Raw genomic sequence first — 15703 nt, 5'->3', positions numbered from 1 at the left:
TGTTCCAGGTTGATTTATTTTTGTCTTGCTTTCATTGTGCTGTAGCGCAGGGCTGCCCCTCCAGAGAGCAAAAATGCAGCAACATTGGAGAAGCATAGCAGAACAACTAATGGAGCAGAATGATCTGTGGATGTTGTTGTTGTTTAGTTGTTTAGTCGTGTCTGACTCTTCGTGACCCCCTGGACCAGAGCACGCCAGGCCCTCCTGTCTTCCACTGCCTCCCACAGTTTGGTCAAACTCATGCTGGTAGCTTTGAGAACACTGTCCAGCCATCTCGTCCTCTGTCGTCCCCTTCTCCTTGAGCCCTCCATCTTTCCCAACATCAGGGTCTTTTCCAGGGAGTCTTCTCTTCTCATGAGGTGGCCAAAGTCTTGGAGCGTCAGCTTCAGGATCTGTCCTTCCAGTGAGCACTCAGGGCTGATTTCCTTAAGAAGAATGGAGAGGTTTGATCTTCTTGCAGTCCATGGGATTCTCAAGAGTCTCCTCCAACACTAGAATTCAAAAGCATCCATTCTTAGGTGATCAGCCTTCTTTATAGTCCAGCTCTCACTTCCATACATCACTGGCCTAGTCTAAATCTATCTACCAGTAATACACTAATTATGGGGCAGATGGGGTTCATCAACCTGGCATGGCAGCCCATCAAGGAGAAGGAAAACTCTGATCCTAAATCTCTGCTGCCTTGTGGGACATCTTTGGGAGAAGAAAAGGCTAAGGAGTAAACCCTACATAAATCCAGAATGGAGTCCCTAAGGCGGTTGGAGGGTGCCTTGTGTGCCTCCTTCCGCCAACTCCTGCAGCCCAGCTGGTGCCAAACCTATTGCGCTGCTTTCCTTTGGTCCACATCAGCGAGGCCAAGGGGGGGGGGTGGTCTTGTCATCTGGACAAGATTAAAGAAAGATAATACTTCGGGTTCTCTGTCTTGCAGCTAACTATAGTATTCACTCATTAAGATCCAACCTGAGAAACTATTCAGAATGTATAAAGGTGTTTCAAATGTTTGCTGGGAATGCCAAGAATGCGAAGGGGTATTTTATAATGCTTGGCAGACATGTGAAAAGGCTAAAAAATATTGGATACATGTACATTCATTGATACAGCAAATTTTAAAAGTTAATATTCAATTGAAGGCAGAACTTTTTCTTTCAGGGTTAATGGATACACAACTGGAAAAGGATGATGGGAGATTACTCCAATTTATGATTGCAGCAGTGAGATTGCTCTACGCACAAAGATGGAAAGATACAGCCTAGAGGAATGGCTGGTAAAACTATTGGACATGGCTTAATTGGCAAAATTAACTTGTTTAATTAGAGAAAAACCATTACTGACATTTATTAATTTATTAATGAACTTGTAATTTATTATTAATTTATTAATGAACGTGTAATTTATTAATGAACTTGTAATATCTGGATTTGAAGATTGAAAAAAAATACTGGTTTACAGAGGCAATGAATTATATATATTTTTTAAAAAATGTAACTGTAGGGACCCAGTAAATTTTGGCACTATATAACTATCAATGTTGATGCCATTGCTGGTGGGGATGATGATGAAACAGTTTAGGATTTCCTCCATCTGCCTGCAATGGCATCATCTCTCACCTCCTGCCACCCTCCCAAAAAATGCAAAGATGAATCATTTGAAAAGCCAAGTCATGACTGCAGAATCATGACATAATGCAAGCACACATATCTTAATTATGCAAACACTTGATTTGAATAATAATATATTCTGCTTTCCAGTCACAGAATTAGATTTTGATTCTCCCCCCCCCTTTCATATTTGAGGGTTTAGCTGGCACACACAAGCTGCAGTTTATTCTGTTTCCCCAATGTTTTCTTAACTGCAGTTAATTTCTGCATTATATTTGAGCTTTCACACAACATAGAAGCCACATCTGGTAAAACGAACGGCATGTAGTGCATGCTTAGTGTTCATTTCCATGTTATGTGATCGCAGAAAAAAATGTCAATTTGCAGCATCCTTAGCCCAGTAAATTTCAGGAGTAAAGTGATGAAATTCGGGGCAGTATTCCAGCATATAGTTCTTTCCTGTTGTTTTCATAGAGGAACAGAAGAATGCATATGCCAAAAGAGTGGGAGGGTAGCAAAGTTGCCTGGTAATGTTCCTTGTTGTTCCACTGGTGTGAATGAAATTTAGCGCGAGATGCTGGTCCTATATCGGTCAAGAAGCCACCGTTTCATCATTCCACCAGGTGTTGCAGGAACATCAGAAAACAGGACATAAGCTCTAGCATTATGATCAGGAAAACTAACACAATGTTCTCCACCTCTGAATGCACCAACACAGTCCGGAAACTTTTCACTGGAATGCCAAAGAAGCTGTTTGCACTGACCGATGACCCCCTGCTCTTGCATCCACCCTCGATTTGTCATGGGAGGGAGTTTCTCCTGTTCGCTCCGAGTCTGAGGGATCTTCTTGACAGGACTGGGGCTCCCATGTCCTCCGAACACGAACGGGCTCTGGCCCCAAACACATCCCTGTTGGGATCGGAGCTCTCCCAGTCTGCACACTCTGCTTTCAGCTCCCGTAAGGTACTGTGCAGCTGCAACAACTTCTCCAGCAGCTCTTGGTCCTGGAGTTGCATTTCTAACTAGAAGAGGAAACAAGCGAGAAAGGGAGAACTATTTGAGCGACTCTGTAGCATGGTAGCTTCGACAAGTGTTTGGCGGGAGGTCTCCCAGTCACATCTTACCTGCAGCTCTTTGCATGTGTACTTGGGAGTAAGCCCTGTGGAACATTGCAGGGTTTCCTTCTGAGTAAACAGGCAAAGGATTGGGCCACACATGGTCAAAGCGAAACTACATTCTCAGTCCCCCACCTAAAATGTGAAGATCGTAAGAGTGGTCCACACTACAGAGTTACTGGGAAGCCTTATGTGGGAATGCTTAATGTTCTCTTGGGTCTCAGGAACAAACTTGGCGCAATGTTAAATGCATCTTTGCATTTAACTGGACTAATTTCAACAGGCAAGTCTTTGCATATTGACCGCCGGGGTGCAAAGATCCACCCAGCGCCCCCAAATTTAGTTTAGCCCCAGTGCCGTTGTGAATGACAAGCGCCACTGCTGACGCGGCACGTCTTTGCTAAATGAGTGCACAAAGTCGAAAGTCCTTTAGTGAAACAGTAGGTATACATTTTGGTAATACCTAGGTATATATGTATTTTGTTTTTCTAGCTTGATCAAAATTATTTATTATTTCATAACAGGTGGATAAGGACGCGGGTGGCGCTGTGGGCTAAAGCCTCAACGCCTAGGGCTTGCCGATCGATAGGTCGGCGGTTCGAATCCCCGCGGCGGGGTGCGCTCCCGCTGCTCGGTCCCAGCGCCTGCCCACCTAGCAGTTCGAAAGCACCCCCGGGTGCAAGTAGATAAATAGGTACCGCTTACCAGCGGGAAGGTAAACGGCGTTCCGTGTGCGGCTCTGGCTCGCCAGAGCAGCGTTGTCACGCTGGCCACGTGACCCGGAAGTGTCTGCGGACAGCGCTGGCCCCCGGCCAATAGATGTGAGATGGGCGCACAAACCCCAGAGTCTGGCAAGACTGGCCCGTTCGGGCAGGGGTACCTTTACCTTTACCTTTTAACAGGTGGATAGTTAAGAGCTTCGGCGGCTTCAGCGGCAGGCGCCCAGGTGCTCCACACCCCTTGCACCCCTGGGTAAAGACAGCCCTGGGTTTCAAAAATGCAAATAGCATCAGAGGGTGAAGTAAGTTTTCATCCGCATCACAGCAGGCGTGGGAGGGAGGATTCAACCGTTCCCTGCTGCTGCTCTGAGGAAATTTTTCCCTGTGATGCTCATTTATCATTGGGAGGAAATTCCCCATGATCAGGGATGGCTTCTCTATATCAGGGACATCCCTGGGAAATAGGGACATTTGGAGGGTCTGCCATTGTGTGTGGGCTCTGGAATTCTCTCCGTCCCTTAGAGGCCAGCTTCATCCTTCCTTCCTAGTTTCTCAGTGAGTTATTTTTTGTTTTTGTTTTGGAGGTTCTTGGGAGATTAGTTTGCTACTGCCTGGGTATTATTTGCGAACTGTGAAATTGTTATAAGCAACTTTGGATGCTCATTGTGAGCAGAATAGCAAGGCGAAGATATGTTGAAACAAACAAGATTTCAGAGAAAACCAGAAAAGGTTCCATCCCAAGTGGCCTCTTTTTTTGCCACACTGCCCCCTTCCAAACCCCATGACAATTTTGGCAGCAGCTGAAATGACAAATGTCTCCCTTATTCAAAGAAAGTGTGGACAATATTGCTCTCTCTAAAGGGGCACATACTGGATATAATTTGAGGGCTGTGTTAAGATTGATAATGTGCTTCCAAGGAACTGGAAATGTGACGTAACCTTAAAGCAGGGTGTCATTGAGCATGCGCAAAGTGACTTTCTCTCCCTGCTGAGTGATGTCAACATTGGCCAAATCCTCGGAGACATGGCTGCCTGTCATGCCCAAGTCCTGACACTTTCCGTTTCAGAAACAAATCAGCCCTGTGCCAATGAGCTTACAGCAGAAACACTCTGATATTCACCTCCTCCCACCATCCAGCTCATCATCCCGTCTCGACCTTTGAGTCACCTTGATCAGCGTTAGTCTCTGGGTGTTCGGTCTGCTGTGCAAAGCTATGAATACTAAGGAGGAAGGAATGAAACTTTACCCTTTCCATCTCGGCTGAGCAAGAAAGAGACACTCAGTCTGTCTGCTGCCTGGGAAACAAGCACTCTGGGTGCATTTGCCCTCATGGGTGTAAATCACATTTTTTTGCCAGCTTCCAGAATTTGTGATTTTTCTGGCTATTTCCTCTTCCCCCTTCCCAATTCCTCCTCTCTTTCTCTTTCCATTTGTAAGACGTTCATTTTTGTTTCACGCCTCTTTCTTCCAAGTTAAGAGCCAAAACCCCTAGCGAAGAGAAAATCTTCACCTGTTGTCTAAAAATAATGGTGGCTCCACCACTGAAAAGATCCATTATTCTATTGCCCCCGAAAGCACGTCAAAGTGCGAGTAGATAAATAGGTACCACTCTGGCGGGAAGGTAAATGGTGTTTCCGTGCGCTGCTCTGGTTCGCCAGAAGCGGCTTAGTCATGCTGGCCACATGAACCGGAAGCTGTACGCCGGCCCCCTTGCCCAATAAAGCGAGATGAGTGCCGCAACCCCAGAGTCGGCCACGACTGGACCTAATGGTCAAGGGTCCCTTTACCTTTCAGGTCCCTCTAAAGGACACAGGTGGCGCTGTGGGTTAAACCACAGAGCCTAGGACTTGCCAATCAGAAGGTTGGCGGTTCGAATCCCTGCAACGGGGTGAGCGCCCGTTGCTCGGTCCCTGCTCCTGCCAACCTAGCACTTCGAAAGCACGTCAAAGTGCAAGTAGATAAATAGGTACCACTCCGGCGGGAAGGTAAACAGCGTTTCTGTGCACTGCACTGGTTTGCTAGAAGCGGCTTAGTCATGCTGGCCACATGACCCAGAAGCTGTACGCTGGCTCCCTCGGCCAGTAAAGCGAGATGAGCGCCGCAACCCCAGAGTCAGCCACGACTGCACCTAATGGTCAGGGGTCCCTTTACCTTCAGAAAGAAGCTCACTCTCCCCTTCTGCGGTTTCCAGAAAATGGCATTTAGAGGCAGGCATCTTCTGGCAGTAGAGGTAGGTACTAGCCATCATGGCCAGTAGCCATTCACAGCTTGGTCCTCAATGGGTTTTCAAATGCTCTTGTAAAAGCCACCCAAGTTGGTGGCACACTATGGGAATAATTGTATGCTGTTTGCCTACAACCCACAGAGCGGCAGCAGCAGCATTTGACAGTGTGGCACTTCTGGGAAGCAGGAAAGCTGGTTGCAGCAGTGACAAGCGCAGTGTCCACTGTTTGAAGATTGCCAGGCTTTTGGGGTGCGGGTGGGGAGCTCCAACTGCGGGTGGGGAGCTCCAACTGCTCATCTTGGAAAATGGAAGAAAGGACTTGCGTTGCCAAGAACAAGTTCTAGCAGATCTCCCTGGGATGAATAAGTTGGCGTGAGAAGAACGCTGTCACTGCTCAGTTAAAATTCAGGACTAGCCAGCTGGCCTTCATCCAGCTGCCCTAGAGGACAGGGCCTTCTTCGTGGCTGCTCCCAGCATTGGGAACTCCCTTCCTAGAGAAGCTTGAGCAAGAGTACTCTGATTCCCAGCAGAGTTAGAACATAGCCATTGTGACTGGCATGTCACAAGGAGGTTTCGTTCCAAAATAAATTCCGTGCCAAAGCAGTCCGAGTCTCTCTCTCTCTTGCCTGCAGTCCCCACTTAGCTTACTGAGAGGCCTTGGGTCAATTGCCATCTCAAGGACTAACCTGCCGTGCAGGGTTGTCGTGTGGCTCAAATGAGATCTTTATGTTGCATAAAGCATCTCGCAGAAAAGGTTGGAATGCAAATGCAATGAATCACTTGGGAGGGTACCTGTGGCTCTGCAAACAGCATAGAATAGGAGGGTCATAGAATCCTAGAATCATAGAGTTGGAAGAGACCACAAGGGCCATCGAGTCCAACCCCCTGCCAAGCAGGAAACACCATCAGAGCACTCCTGACATATGGTTGTCAAGCCTCTGCTTAAAGACCTCCAAAGTAGGAGACTCCACCACACTCCTTGGCAGCAAATTCCACTGTCGAACAGCTCTTACTGTCAGGAAGTTCTTCCTAATGTTTAGGTGGAATCTTCTTTCTTGTAGTTTGGATCTATTGCTCCGTGTCCGCTTCTCTGGAGCAGCAGAAAACAACCTTTCTCCCTCCTCTATGTGACATCCTTTTCTATATTTGAACATGGCTATCATATCACCCCTTAACCTCCTCTTCTCCAGGCTAAACATGCCCAGCTCCCTTAGCCGTTCCTCATAAGGCATCGTTTCCAGGCCATTTTGACCATTTTGGTTGCCCTCCTCTGGACACGTTCCAGTTTGTCAGTGTCCTTCTTGAACTGTGGTGCCCAGAACTGGACACAGTACTCCAGGTGAGGTCTGACCAGAGCAGAATACAGTGGCACTATTACTTCCCTTGATCTAGATGCTATACTCCTATTGATGCAGTCCAGAATTGCATCAAGCTTCTGTGTCAGCTGGAGAAGCTCAAGAGCTGAAATAGAAGGTTTGCTCTGTGGATACCTGGCAGCTCCCTCACCCCACTTTTCAACATTTTGTGACTGGCACAAATCTTGCAAGTGAAGCCTTTTGCATTCCAGCAGCTCTGAAAAGCTTCACCTGCTGAACTCCTGCCTGCTGGACTGCCTTTGTGAGCCCCCAAGGAGCCTGACCTCTCTCTGCCTGGGGAGGGCCTGCGCAAAGGGAGGTGGGCTTTGCCTTACCAGTTCTCTCCTCAGCCACGCCAGCGCCTGCTCGATGCGCAGCTTTCTCTCTTCTTCCAGCTGCATGCTGGAAATGTGGAGCGTTCAGGCAGTGCCAGGCCCTGCCCGCTGAGGGGGCAGCATGGGGCTTCCGAATGCACAGGCCAGGAGCTCCAATCTCTCTCCCTCTCCCACTGCTTGCCGCCTCCTCTTCCAGCCGAACTGAAGCCCCCCCCCCCCGCAAGCCTCTACGCAGTTGCAGTGGCACCGTGCAGCCAGCAGAACAGAAGCAACTGGTGATTCGGCTTGGAACATGTGTGCCTGGGTGGGAGTGTGGGTGTTCCTCCCCCCCAATTCCATCTTTCTGCAGCACACTCTGAGCAGGGCTGGTCGGGAGCTGCTCTGTGTCATGCCAAGCACCACCTGATATGTGTGTTTGTGTGTGTGTTAGAGAGAGAGAAGGACAGACGGACAGACAGACAGGAGGGGGAGTCATCAAATTAAAAAAAGGTTATTTTCTTGGATCAGAGGAGGTGGAATCAAGAGTAGCTGATGAGTAGCTGCTCTGCCAGGGGAACCCAAGGCTCTGGTGGCTGCCAGGGGCAAACGGATCATGCCCAATTCTGTGGCAGCCTGTAAACCACTGGTGTCCCGAGAGAACGTTAGCCGAGAATACAGTGGTACCTCGGGTTACATACGCTTCAGGTTACAGATTCCGCTAACCCAGAAATAGCACCTCGGGTTAAGAACTTTGCTTCAGGATGAGAACAGAAATCTCACGGCGGCAGCGGGAAGCCCCATTAGCTAAAGTGGTGCTTCAGGTTAAGAACAGTTTCTGGTTAAGAACAGACCTCCAGAACGAATTCTTAACCCGAGGTACCACTGTAGGTGGTTTAAGAATGGCTTGTCTGTTGATCAGGCCAATGGCACATCTAACCATCTTGCTACCTATAGACCTTGCTGGAACTGATCAAAGTGTGGCTGCCCCCTGGTAAGGCAGCATACAGTCCCCATGGTATAACATCTAGGGTCTCCAGTTATATAGTGGGTGAAAGGGGGTGTGCGAGAGAGGCTCTGCTAATCAGCGGAGACATGGGAATCTGCTATTGATTGATTATACTAAATCAAACCACTGGTCTATCTAGCCCAGTAATGTCTACACTGACTGGCAGCTGCTTTCCAGGGTGTCAGATCCTGGGCATTCCCAGTGCTATCTGCAGATGCCATTGGGGATTGAACTTGGAACATTCTGCCTGCCAACTTGCTCCCCACTGAACCAATGCCCTTCCCCAACATGGGACAAAATGGAGAATTAAGCCTGCCCTTTCCCAAGGCAGCTGCTGCAACTGTATTTTCGCAGCAGCAAGGAGAAAATGGCCTTGCACATCTCTGCAGGCTCCGGTGACCTGTCGCCAGCCTTGGAGATGCATTTCCAAGGAAACCTCAGTCACGATGCGACGCCTTTTCATTTGTTTGTATGTGACACAGTTCCAGCTTTTTCAGGCTCCGGCTTTGTCACGAGGAACAGCAAGGACAGAATGTTTCTGAATGAGTGAATCTGGGGAAAGGAGGAACTAGCAGTGGCAAGGGATCCCCTTGCTTGGCACAAGACATCTTGGGCTGGGAGGGGAATCACTCTCTTCCAGGGGAGGGTGCGAGCAATGGGACAAATCTCTCTGAGGCTTTCGCAGGATGCACAACTTCAAAACTTTTTGAGACACCAAATCCTATCTTTTCACTTTATTTTGAGGCATTTGGGCAACATTTTCCCCCATTTCACTTTTAATTTGTATAACACCTTTCTATATTACTACACACAAGGAGGCTTACAAGATGAAGAAACCACGTAATAATCTGATCCAATACAAAAGTCGCAATAATTTTAAAATAGACAACTTACATCAAATAAAGCAATATTCAATAATCCATTAGTGTATAATAGTAAACAGTAAAATTAAACATCAGCAAATAATAATTAAACAGTTTACACTTATCAATTACAATAAAGAATCACTAAGCTATTATCTCTCTTCTCTAATGTCAGTGTACTGGAAGAAGCATAGATCACCAGTGTTGAAGCAATGATTCTTCAACATCAACTTCGTTGGACTGGTCATGCTGTGTGGATGCCTGATTACAGTCTTTCAAAGCAACTACTCTATGCTGAACTTAAAAATGGAAAGCATAATGCTGGTGGTCAACAAAAGAGGTTTAAAGACTGTCTCAAGGCAAATCTAAAAAAATGTAGTATAAACACCAACAATTGGGAAACACTTGCCTGTGAGCGCTCCTGTCAGGGGCTCAGGAACAGAGGCACAGGGGAGAGAGGAAATGGAGAGCGAAGGGGAAGAATCTGAGGGCAGCGTAGGGGAGGATGACAGTGACCCGAGAGATTCCATGAGCTTCTCCAGCGAATCAGAAGATTCCCAGAAGGAGGCACCGATGGTCAGGGCAAGGGGGGTCCCAGGGGGGACACACCAGAAACAGGGGGCCAGCGGGGACTCCCAAAGCAGCAGCTGGAGATCAGGACCAGCTTCCCCACCAGAGCGTAGTGGGGGGGAAGAGTCACATGTGTCAGGGCCAGCGTCTCCTCCAGCAGGGAGAGAAGATGAGTCGGGACTGACCACGCCTCTATCGGAGAGTGGGGGAACGGAGGGGAGGTCAGGTCCAGCTAGCCTCCCCGAAGGGGGAAGCAGTGACAGGAGCAGTGTAACGGTCAGGAGGAAGGTTGCCGGCTGGGCGCGCACGCCAAGTTCGAATGTACAGGCGCGCGGGACAGCAGAAAACCCGGATTGGGAACCAGGTCCTAAAGCCCGCCAGAGGCAGGGGGAAGAACTCAGGGGACTCAGCGTCAGAAGAGTCTAGGAAGGGCGAGACCCCAGCTGACAGGCGGACCCAGAGGAGGAAGGAGCAAAAGAAGAGGTGGAGCAAGGCTAGAGTCTTAAACTGGTGTCTGGGGGGAGGAGATTCAGACGGAGCTTCAGCGGTCTAGAGTTTCAGATGTAGAGCTGCACGCTGCGGCTGTGAAAGCGAAAATGAACTTCAACAAAGACTTTTGTATATAACAACGAACTGGCGTTGGTCCTTTGTGAGCTGGGACCTCGGGCAGCTCTGACAGCTCCAATTGGAGAACAGCCTTTACAAAAGGTGTCATGGGCTTTGAAGACACTCGAACTCAGGACGCAAGGGAGAAACGTGCCAAGAGGAAGGCACGCTTGGCAAACCCTCACCGTGATCAACCAGAATTGGACTCCACAGTCACTTACAGACTCATTGCTAAAATTGTGTTTATGGAAGACAATCCAGCCCTACTTGGGGTCATCTGTCTGGCTGCTGTGAGAAACAGGATCGTGTGTTTCTTGGGTTCATGTTCTGATCGAACAGGTCCCTCCTTGTGTTCACATGATCAGCAATTAGGTAAAGATGAAGGGACCCCAGACCGTTAGGTCCAGTCGCCGACGACTCTGGAGTTGCGGCGCTCATCTCACTTTACTGGCCGAGGGAGCCGGCGTACAGCTTCCGGGTCATGTGGCCAGCATGACTAATCCGCTTCTGGTGAACCAGAGCAGTGCACAGAAACGCCATTTACCTTCCCGCCGGAGCGGTACCTATTTATCTACTTGCACTTAGTAGTAGTAGTAGTAGTAGAAGAAGAAGAAGAAGAAGAAGAGGAGGAGGAGTAGTTTGGATTTGATATCCTGCTTTATCACTACCCAACAGAGTCTCAAGGCAGCTAACATTCTCCTTTCCCTTCCTCCCCCACAACAAACACTCTGTGAGGTGAGTGGGGCTGAGAGACTTCAGAGAAGTGTGACTGGCCCAAGGTCACCCAGCAGCTGTATGTGGAGGAGCAGAGACACGAACCCAGTTCACCAGATTATGAGTCTACCGCTCTTAACCACTACACCACACTTGCTTTGATGTGCTTTCGAACTGCTAGGTTGGCAGGAGCTGGGACTGAGCAAAGGGAGCTCACCCCGTCGCAGGGATTCGAACCGCCGACCTTCCGATCAGCAAGCCCTAGGCTCAGTGGTTTATTCTTTGCTTATTCAATACATATTTGCCTGTTCCCTAGAATGGCTCAGAGTCCTTGCTGAGGCAGAACGCATGAACCAAGGGTGTGGCTCTGCATTACACAGCTTCCTAAGTTTGGGCTGGGGATGAAATAGTTACCAATGCGAACAAGTTGTAATGAAACAGGCAAAAAGCTATCTGGGGATAGCTGACCTGGCGTTCTCAGGCTTTGTTTGTTAATTGCACCAGCAATTACAGGAGGGAACCCATGAGGTTTGAGTCTTTCGATGGAGCAGAAGCTGTTCCACAAAGCTGCATCCTGCCCCACTTCCATGTGGGGTAAAATACGCAACGTGTGGGGCACAATGATAGGAGCTTCTCTCACACAGGCCCCATGGAATTGAATGAGAGTGCCAAGCAGCACAGAGAGCATACCTGGCACAAGGGACTGCTGTTTTTAGCAAGGCAGCGAACAGGAGGGAGAGAGAGTAAGGGAGAGACTTCGATCCTCTAACCCAGGCTTCCTCAACCTCAGCCCTCCAGATGTTTTGGGACTACAGTTCCCATCATCCCTGACCACTGGTCCTGCTAGCTAGAAGAAGAAGAAGAGTTTGGATTTGATATCCCGCTTTATCACTACCCAAAGGAGTCTCAAAGCGGCTAACATTCTCCTTTCCCTTCCTCCCCCACAACAAACACTCTGTGAGGCGAAATAAAAAAATTCCTTCCAGTAGCACCTTAAAGACCAACTAAGTTAGTTCTTGGTATGAGCTTTCGTGTGCATGCACACTTCTTCAGATACACTGAAACAGAAGTTGCCAGATCCTTCTATATAGTGAGAAGGTGGGGAGGGGTATTACTCAGAAGGGTGGTGGGAATGGGAGATTGGCAGATAGCTGAGATGAGCCTGTTGACTCTTAACGACTGCAGTAGGTCTTACAGGAAAAGGCAAGGGGTGAGAAGGTGAAAAATGGCTTAGTCATGTATAATGAGATAAGAATCCAATGTCTTTGTTCAGACCAGGTCTCTCCATGGTTTTAAGTTTGGTAATGAGTTTGGTAATTCAGCAGCTTCTCTTTCCAGTCTATTTCTGAAATTCCTTTGTAGTAAAACAGCTACTTTGAGATCTTGTATAGAATGTCCTGGGAGATTGAAGTGTTCTCCTACTGGTTTCTCTGTTTTGTGATTCTTGATGTCAGATTCTGTTTCAGTGTATCTGAAGAAGTGTGCATGCACACGAAAGCTCATACCAAGAAATAACTTAGTTGGTCTTTAAGGTGCTACTGGAAGGAATTTTTTTATTTTGACTATGACAGACCAACACGGCTACCTATCTGTATCTGTGAGGTGAGTGAGGCTGAGAGACTTCAGAGAAGGGTGACTAGCCCAAGGTCACCCAGCAGCTGCATGTGGAGGAACGCAGACGCGAACCCGGTTCACCAAATTACGAGTCTGCCGCTCTTAACCACTACACCACACTGGCTCTCAATCCCTAGCTAGGGATCATGGGACTGGTAGGCCAAAAACATCTGGAGGGCTGAGGTTGAAGAAGCCTGCTCTAACCCCTTTCACCATCAGGCATGCCTGCCCCAGCAGCTGAGAGCGGCGGGCGTCTCATGACCTCTGCACCTGCAACCAGTCTACATCTCCTAGTTCAACGCCAGCTGCAAGGCAGAGACAATTGCTACAATTGCTTTAACTGTTTTTTAATTTGAAACCAGAAGCTTTTTTTTGCTGGGGATGATAGGTGATGAATTCAGAAGAGCAGACCATAGACTATTTATGTACACTACGACTGCCTCCAGAATTTTAGTAGCTCAAAAATGGAAAACTCCGGAAATACCAACACGAATGGAGTGGCAGACAAAAATGGTCCAATATGTAGAATTAGCAAAACTGACCCACAGGATCCGTAACCAAGAAGAAACAAAGTTCAAAAAGGAATGGAGTAAATTTGTTGAGTATATAGGTAATAACTGTAGAAGTTTAAAGACTGTAGCAGGATTAAAATAAATCTTGTGATGTGTGTAGAATGCAAATAAGTGTTGGCTTTTTGCAGTATAGTAACGCTGCAGAGAGCTTGCTGGGGAGATCATGCATTAAAAAGAAAGGACTCAAAAATAACTTAAAGAAGGTTTTAATAAGAAAAACAAAAACTCCATTTACACTAAATACATCAACAAACCAGACCCAACCACCAACCCATCCCCCAGGGTAATGGGAGAGCTAGATGCTGCTCCTTATATACTCTACCAAATGCTGACACACCTTAATCAAATACAACTCAGCAGCACCTGCTATGTTTCACAGCTGTAAAGCTGGGTCTCGTTATCTTGCTCTGGCCCTTGCTCTGGCCCCTTAAAGACATACACATGGAGTGGAACAATGATGAACCTTTACATTTAAAGAAACCATTCAACAATAAGAACCTGTGAAAGAGAAAAATTAATACGACAACCAGATGAAGGGAGGGAGGGAAGTCAGTGCACGATAGAGCGTGTAGTAAATAAGTAGACATATGATTGCTGAACTTTAGAGTATTTATTTTGTTTGAATATGTTACAGAAAACTCAATAAAAAGCATATAAAAAACCTGTTTTTTAATTTTTTGTTGCTGGAGGGGAGATGTGCCTGGGAAGAGAGGAGCTGAAGGAAAAGCAAGCCCCCCCCCTTCTGCCAATCACAGTGGTTCTTGGTAAGGGGAGCTATGTTGTGGGAGGTGGGACAGGCCAGGTAAGGGGCACACGGCACAGGCAGTTGGCGACAGGCCAGCCCCTCCTCCAACCTGGGGAACTGTGGTTGTCCTATCGGGGAGCCCTTGGGTCGGTGGCTGCAGTTGCTGAACGCCAGGTCAGCTCAGAGGAAGACCTCTGCCATCCATGATTTGATTGTGGATGAGGAGACTGCTCTTGTCTGGATCCCTGGGGCCTGGGTGGGTGAGCATGGCAGAGATGGTCTCACCCACCTGTGCGCACCTGGGTACTCAGTGCAGCAACAGGGCAGACTTGAGGGTCAGGGAGGGGGGAGTTGCTGTGGTCTATAAATATAATAATAATAATACTACAGTGGTACCTCGGGTTAAGAACTTAATTTGTTCTGGAGGTCCATTCTTAACTTGAAACTGTTCTTAACCTGAGGTACCACTTTAGCTAATGGGGCCTCCCACTGCCGCTGCGTGATTTCTGTTCTCATCCTAAAACAAAATTCTTAACCCTAGGTACTATTTCTGGATTAGTGGAGCCTGTAAGAAGAAGAAGAAGAAGAGTTTGGATTTGATATCCCGCCTTTCACTCCCTTTAAGGAGTCTCAAAGCGGCTAACATCCTCCTTTCCCTTCCTCCCCCACAACAAACACTCTGTGAGGTGAGTGGGGCTGAGAGACTTCAAAGAAGTGTGACTTGCCCAAGGTCACCCAGCAGCTGCATGTGGAGGAGCGGAGACACGAACCCAGTTTCCCAGATTACGAGACTACCGCTCTTAACCACTACACCACACTGGCTCTGTAACCTGAATTGCTGTAACCTGAAGCGTCTGTAACCCGAGGTATAATAATAATAATAATAATAATAATAATAATAATAATAATATGAATGCCTTAGGACCACAGTACCTCATGGGCTGCCTCTCTGCATCTGAACCGACCCAGACCAGGGGTGAAGGAAGGCGTTGTGACACCCCGGGCAGGCATCGCTATGTAGGGTACATGTGTGGTGTCATTACGTACGATGCATGCGGCGTATGTAGCAACGTCGCACATGCACTGTACTTAGGTGTTTGCCGGCACTACCGCTCCAGTGCCATATGGATGGTGCCGGGATCCATCGCCGCTACAGCAGCGAGCAGAGGATCCCAGCACTGTCCGTACAGCACTGGAGCGTCGCCGCCGCCAAACCGCTATACAGCGCATGTGCGGCATCGCTACGTACAGTGCATGCGTGTGACGCCGCACATGTGCTGTACATAGCGGTTTGCCGCCGGCGCTGGGATCCTCTGCTCATGGATGCAGCCGTGAACACAGGATCCTCCACATGCGGCTGCAGTGGTGCGATGGCTGCTTGTGCTGCCGCGAGCCCCCGCGGGGTGACTTCTTGTCACCCCCACAGACATGGAACCCGGGGAGCACACACCCCTGTTGTGACACCACTGACCCAGACCCTGCAATCATCATCTGAGGAGCACAGGTTTGGAAAGTACATAGGGCATCATAGAATGGTAGAGAACCGCAAGGATCCTTTAGTCTAACCTGCTGCGATGCAGGAATCTCAGCTTAAAGCATCTGTGACAGATGGTCATCCAAACTGACCCCACCAAACTCATAACAATACCTTCACCTACATTCCTCTTAAAGACACAACATGCCACAG

The 15703-nt window shown here is 48.3% G+C and overlaps 1 protein-coding gene across 1 annotated transcript; it reads right to left on the bottom strand.

Moving 5' to 3' along the window:
- Window positions 1-1774: 1774 nt before the first annotated feature.
- On the bottom strand, window positions 1775-7681 carry LOC309534341 (uncharacterized protein C20orf202). The gene is made up of 2 exons (XM_082226611.1): window positions 7348-7681; window positions 1775-2620 (listed from the first exon to the last, which is right to left on the bottom strand). Exons 1-2 carry the CDS (start codon window positions 7411-7413, stop codon window positions 2399-2401), a joined length of 288 nt encoding a protein of 95 aa, XP_082082737.1. The 5' UTR covers window positions 7414-7681; the 3' UTR covers window positions 1775-2398.
- Between the last annotated feature and the right edge of the window lie 8022 nt (window positions 7682-15703).

Source organism: Podarcis vaucheri, assembly GCF_965113315.1.
Source record: "Podarcis vaucheri genome assembly, chromosome: 6".
Lineage (NCBI taxonomy): Eukaryota > Metazoa > Chordata > Lepidosauria > Squamata > Lacertidae > Podarcis > Podarcis vaucheri.
This window is presented reverse-complemented; position numbering and strand designations above follow the sequence as displayed.

What these genes read in the sequence shown, in the direction of transcription:
- LOC309534341 (XM_082226611.1), bottom strand. Translation starts at nt 7,413, where the DNA reads ATGCAGCTGGAAGAAGAGAGAAAGCTGCGCATCGAGCAGGCGCTGGCG. An exon ending in CGTGGCTGAGGAGAGAACTG is followed by an intron (nt 2,621 to 7,347) that starts GTAAGGCAAAGC and finishes TTCCTCTTCTAG; the next exon opens with TTAGAAATGCAACTCCAGGA.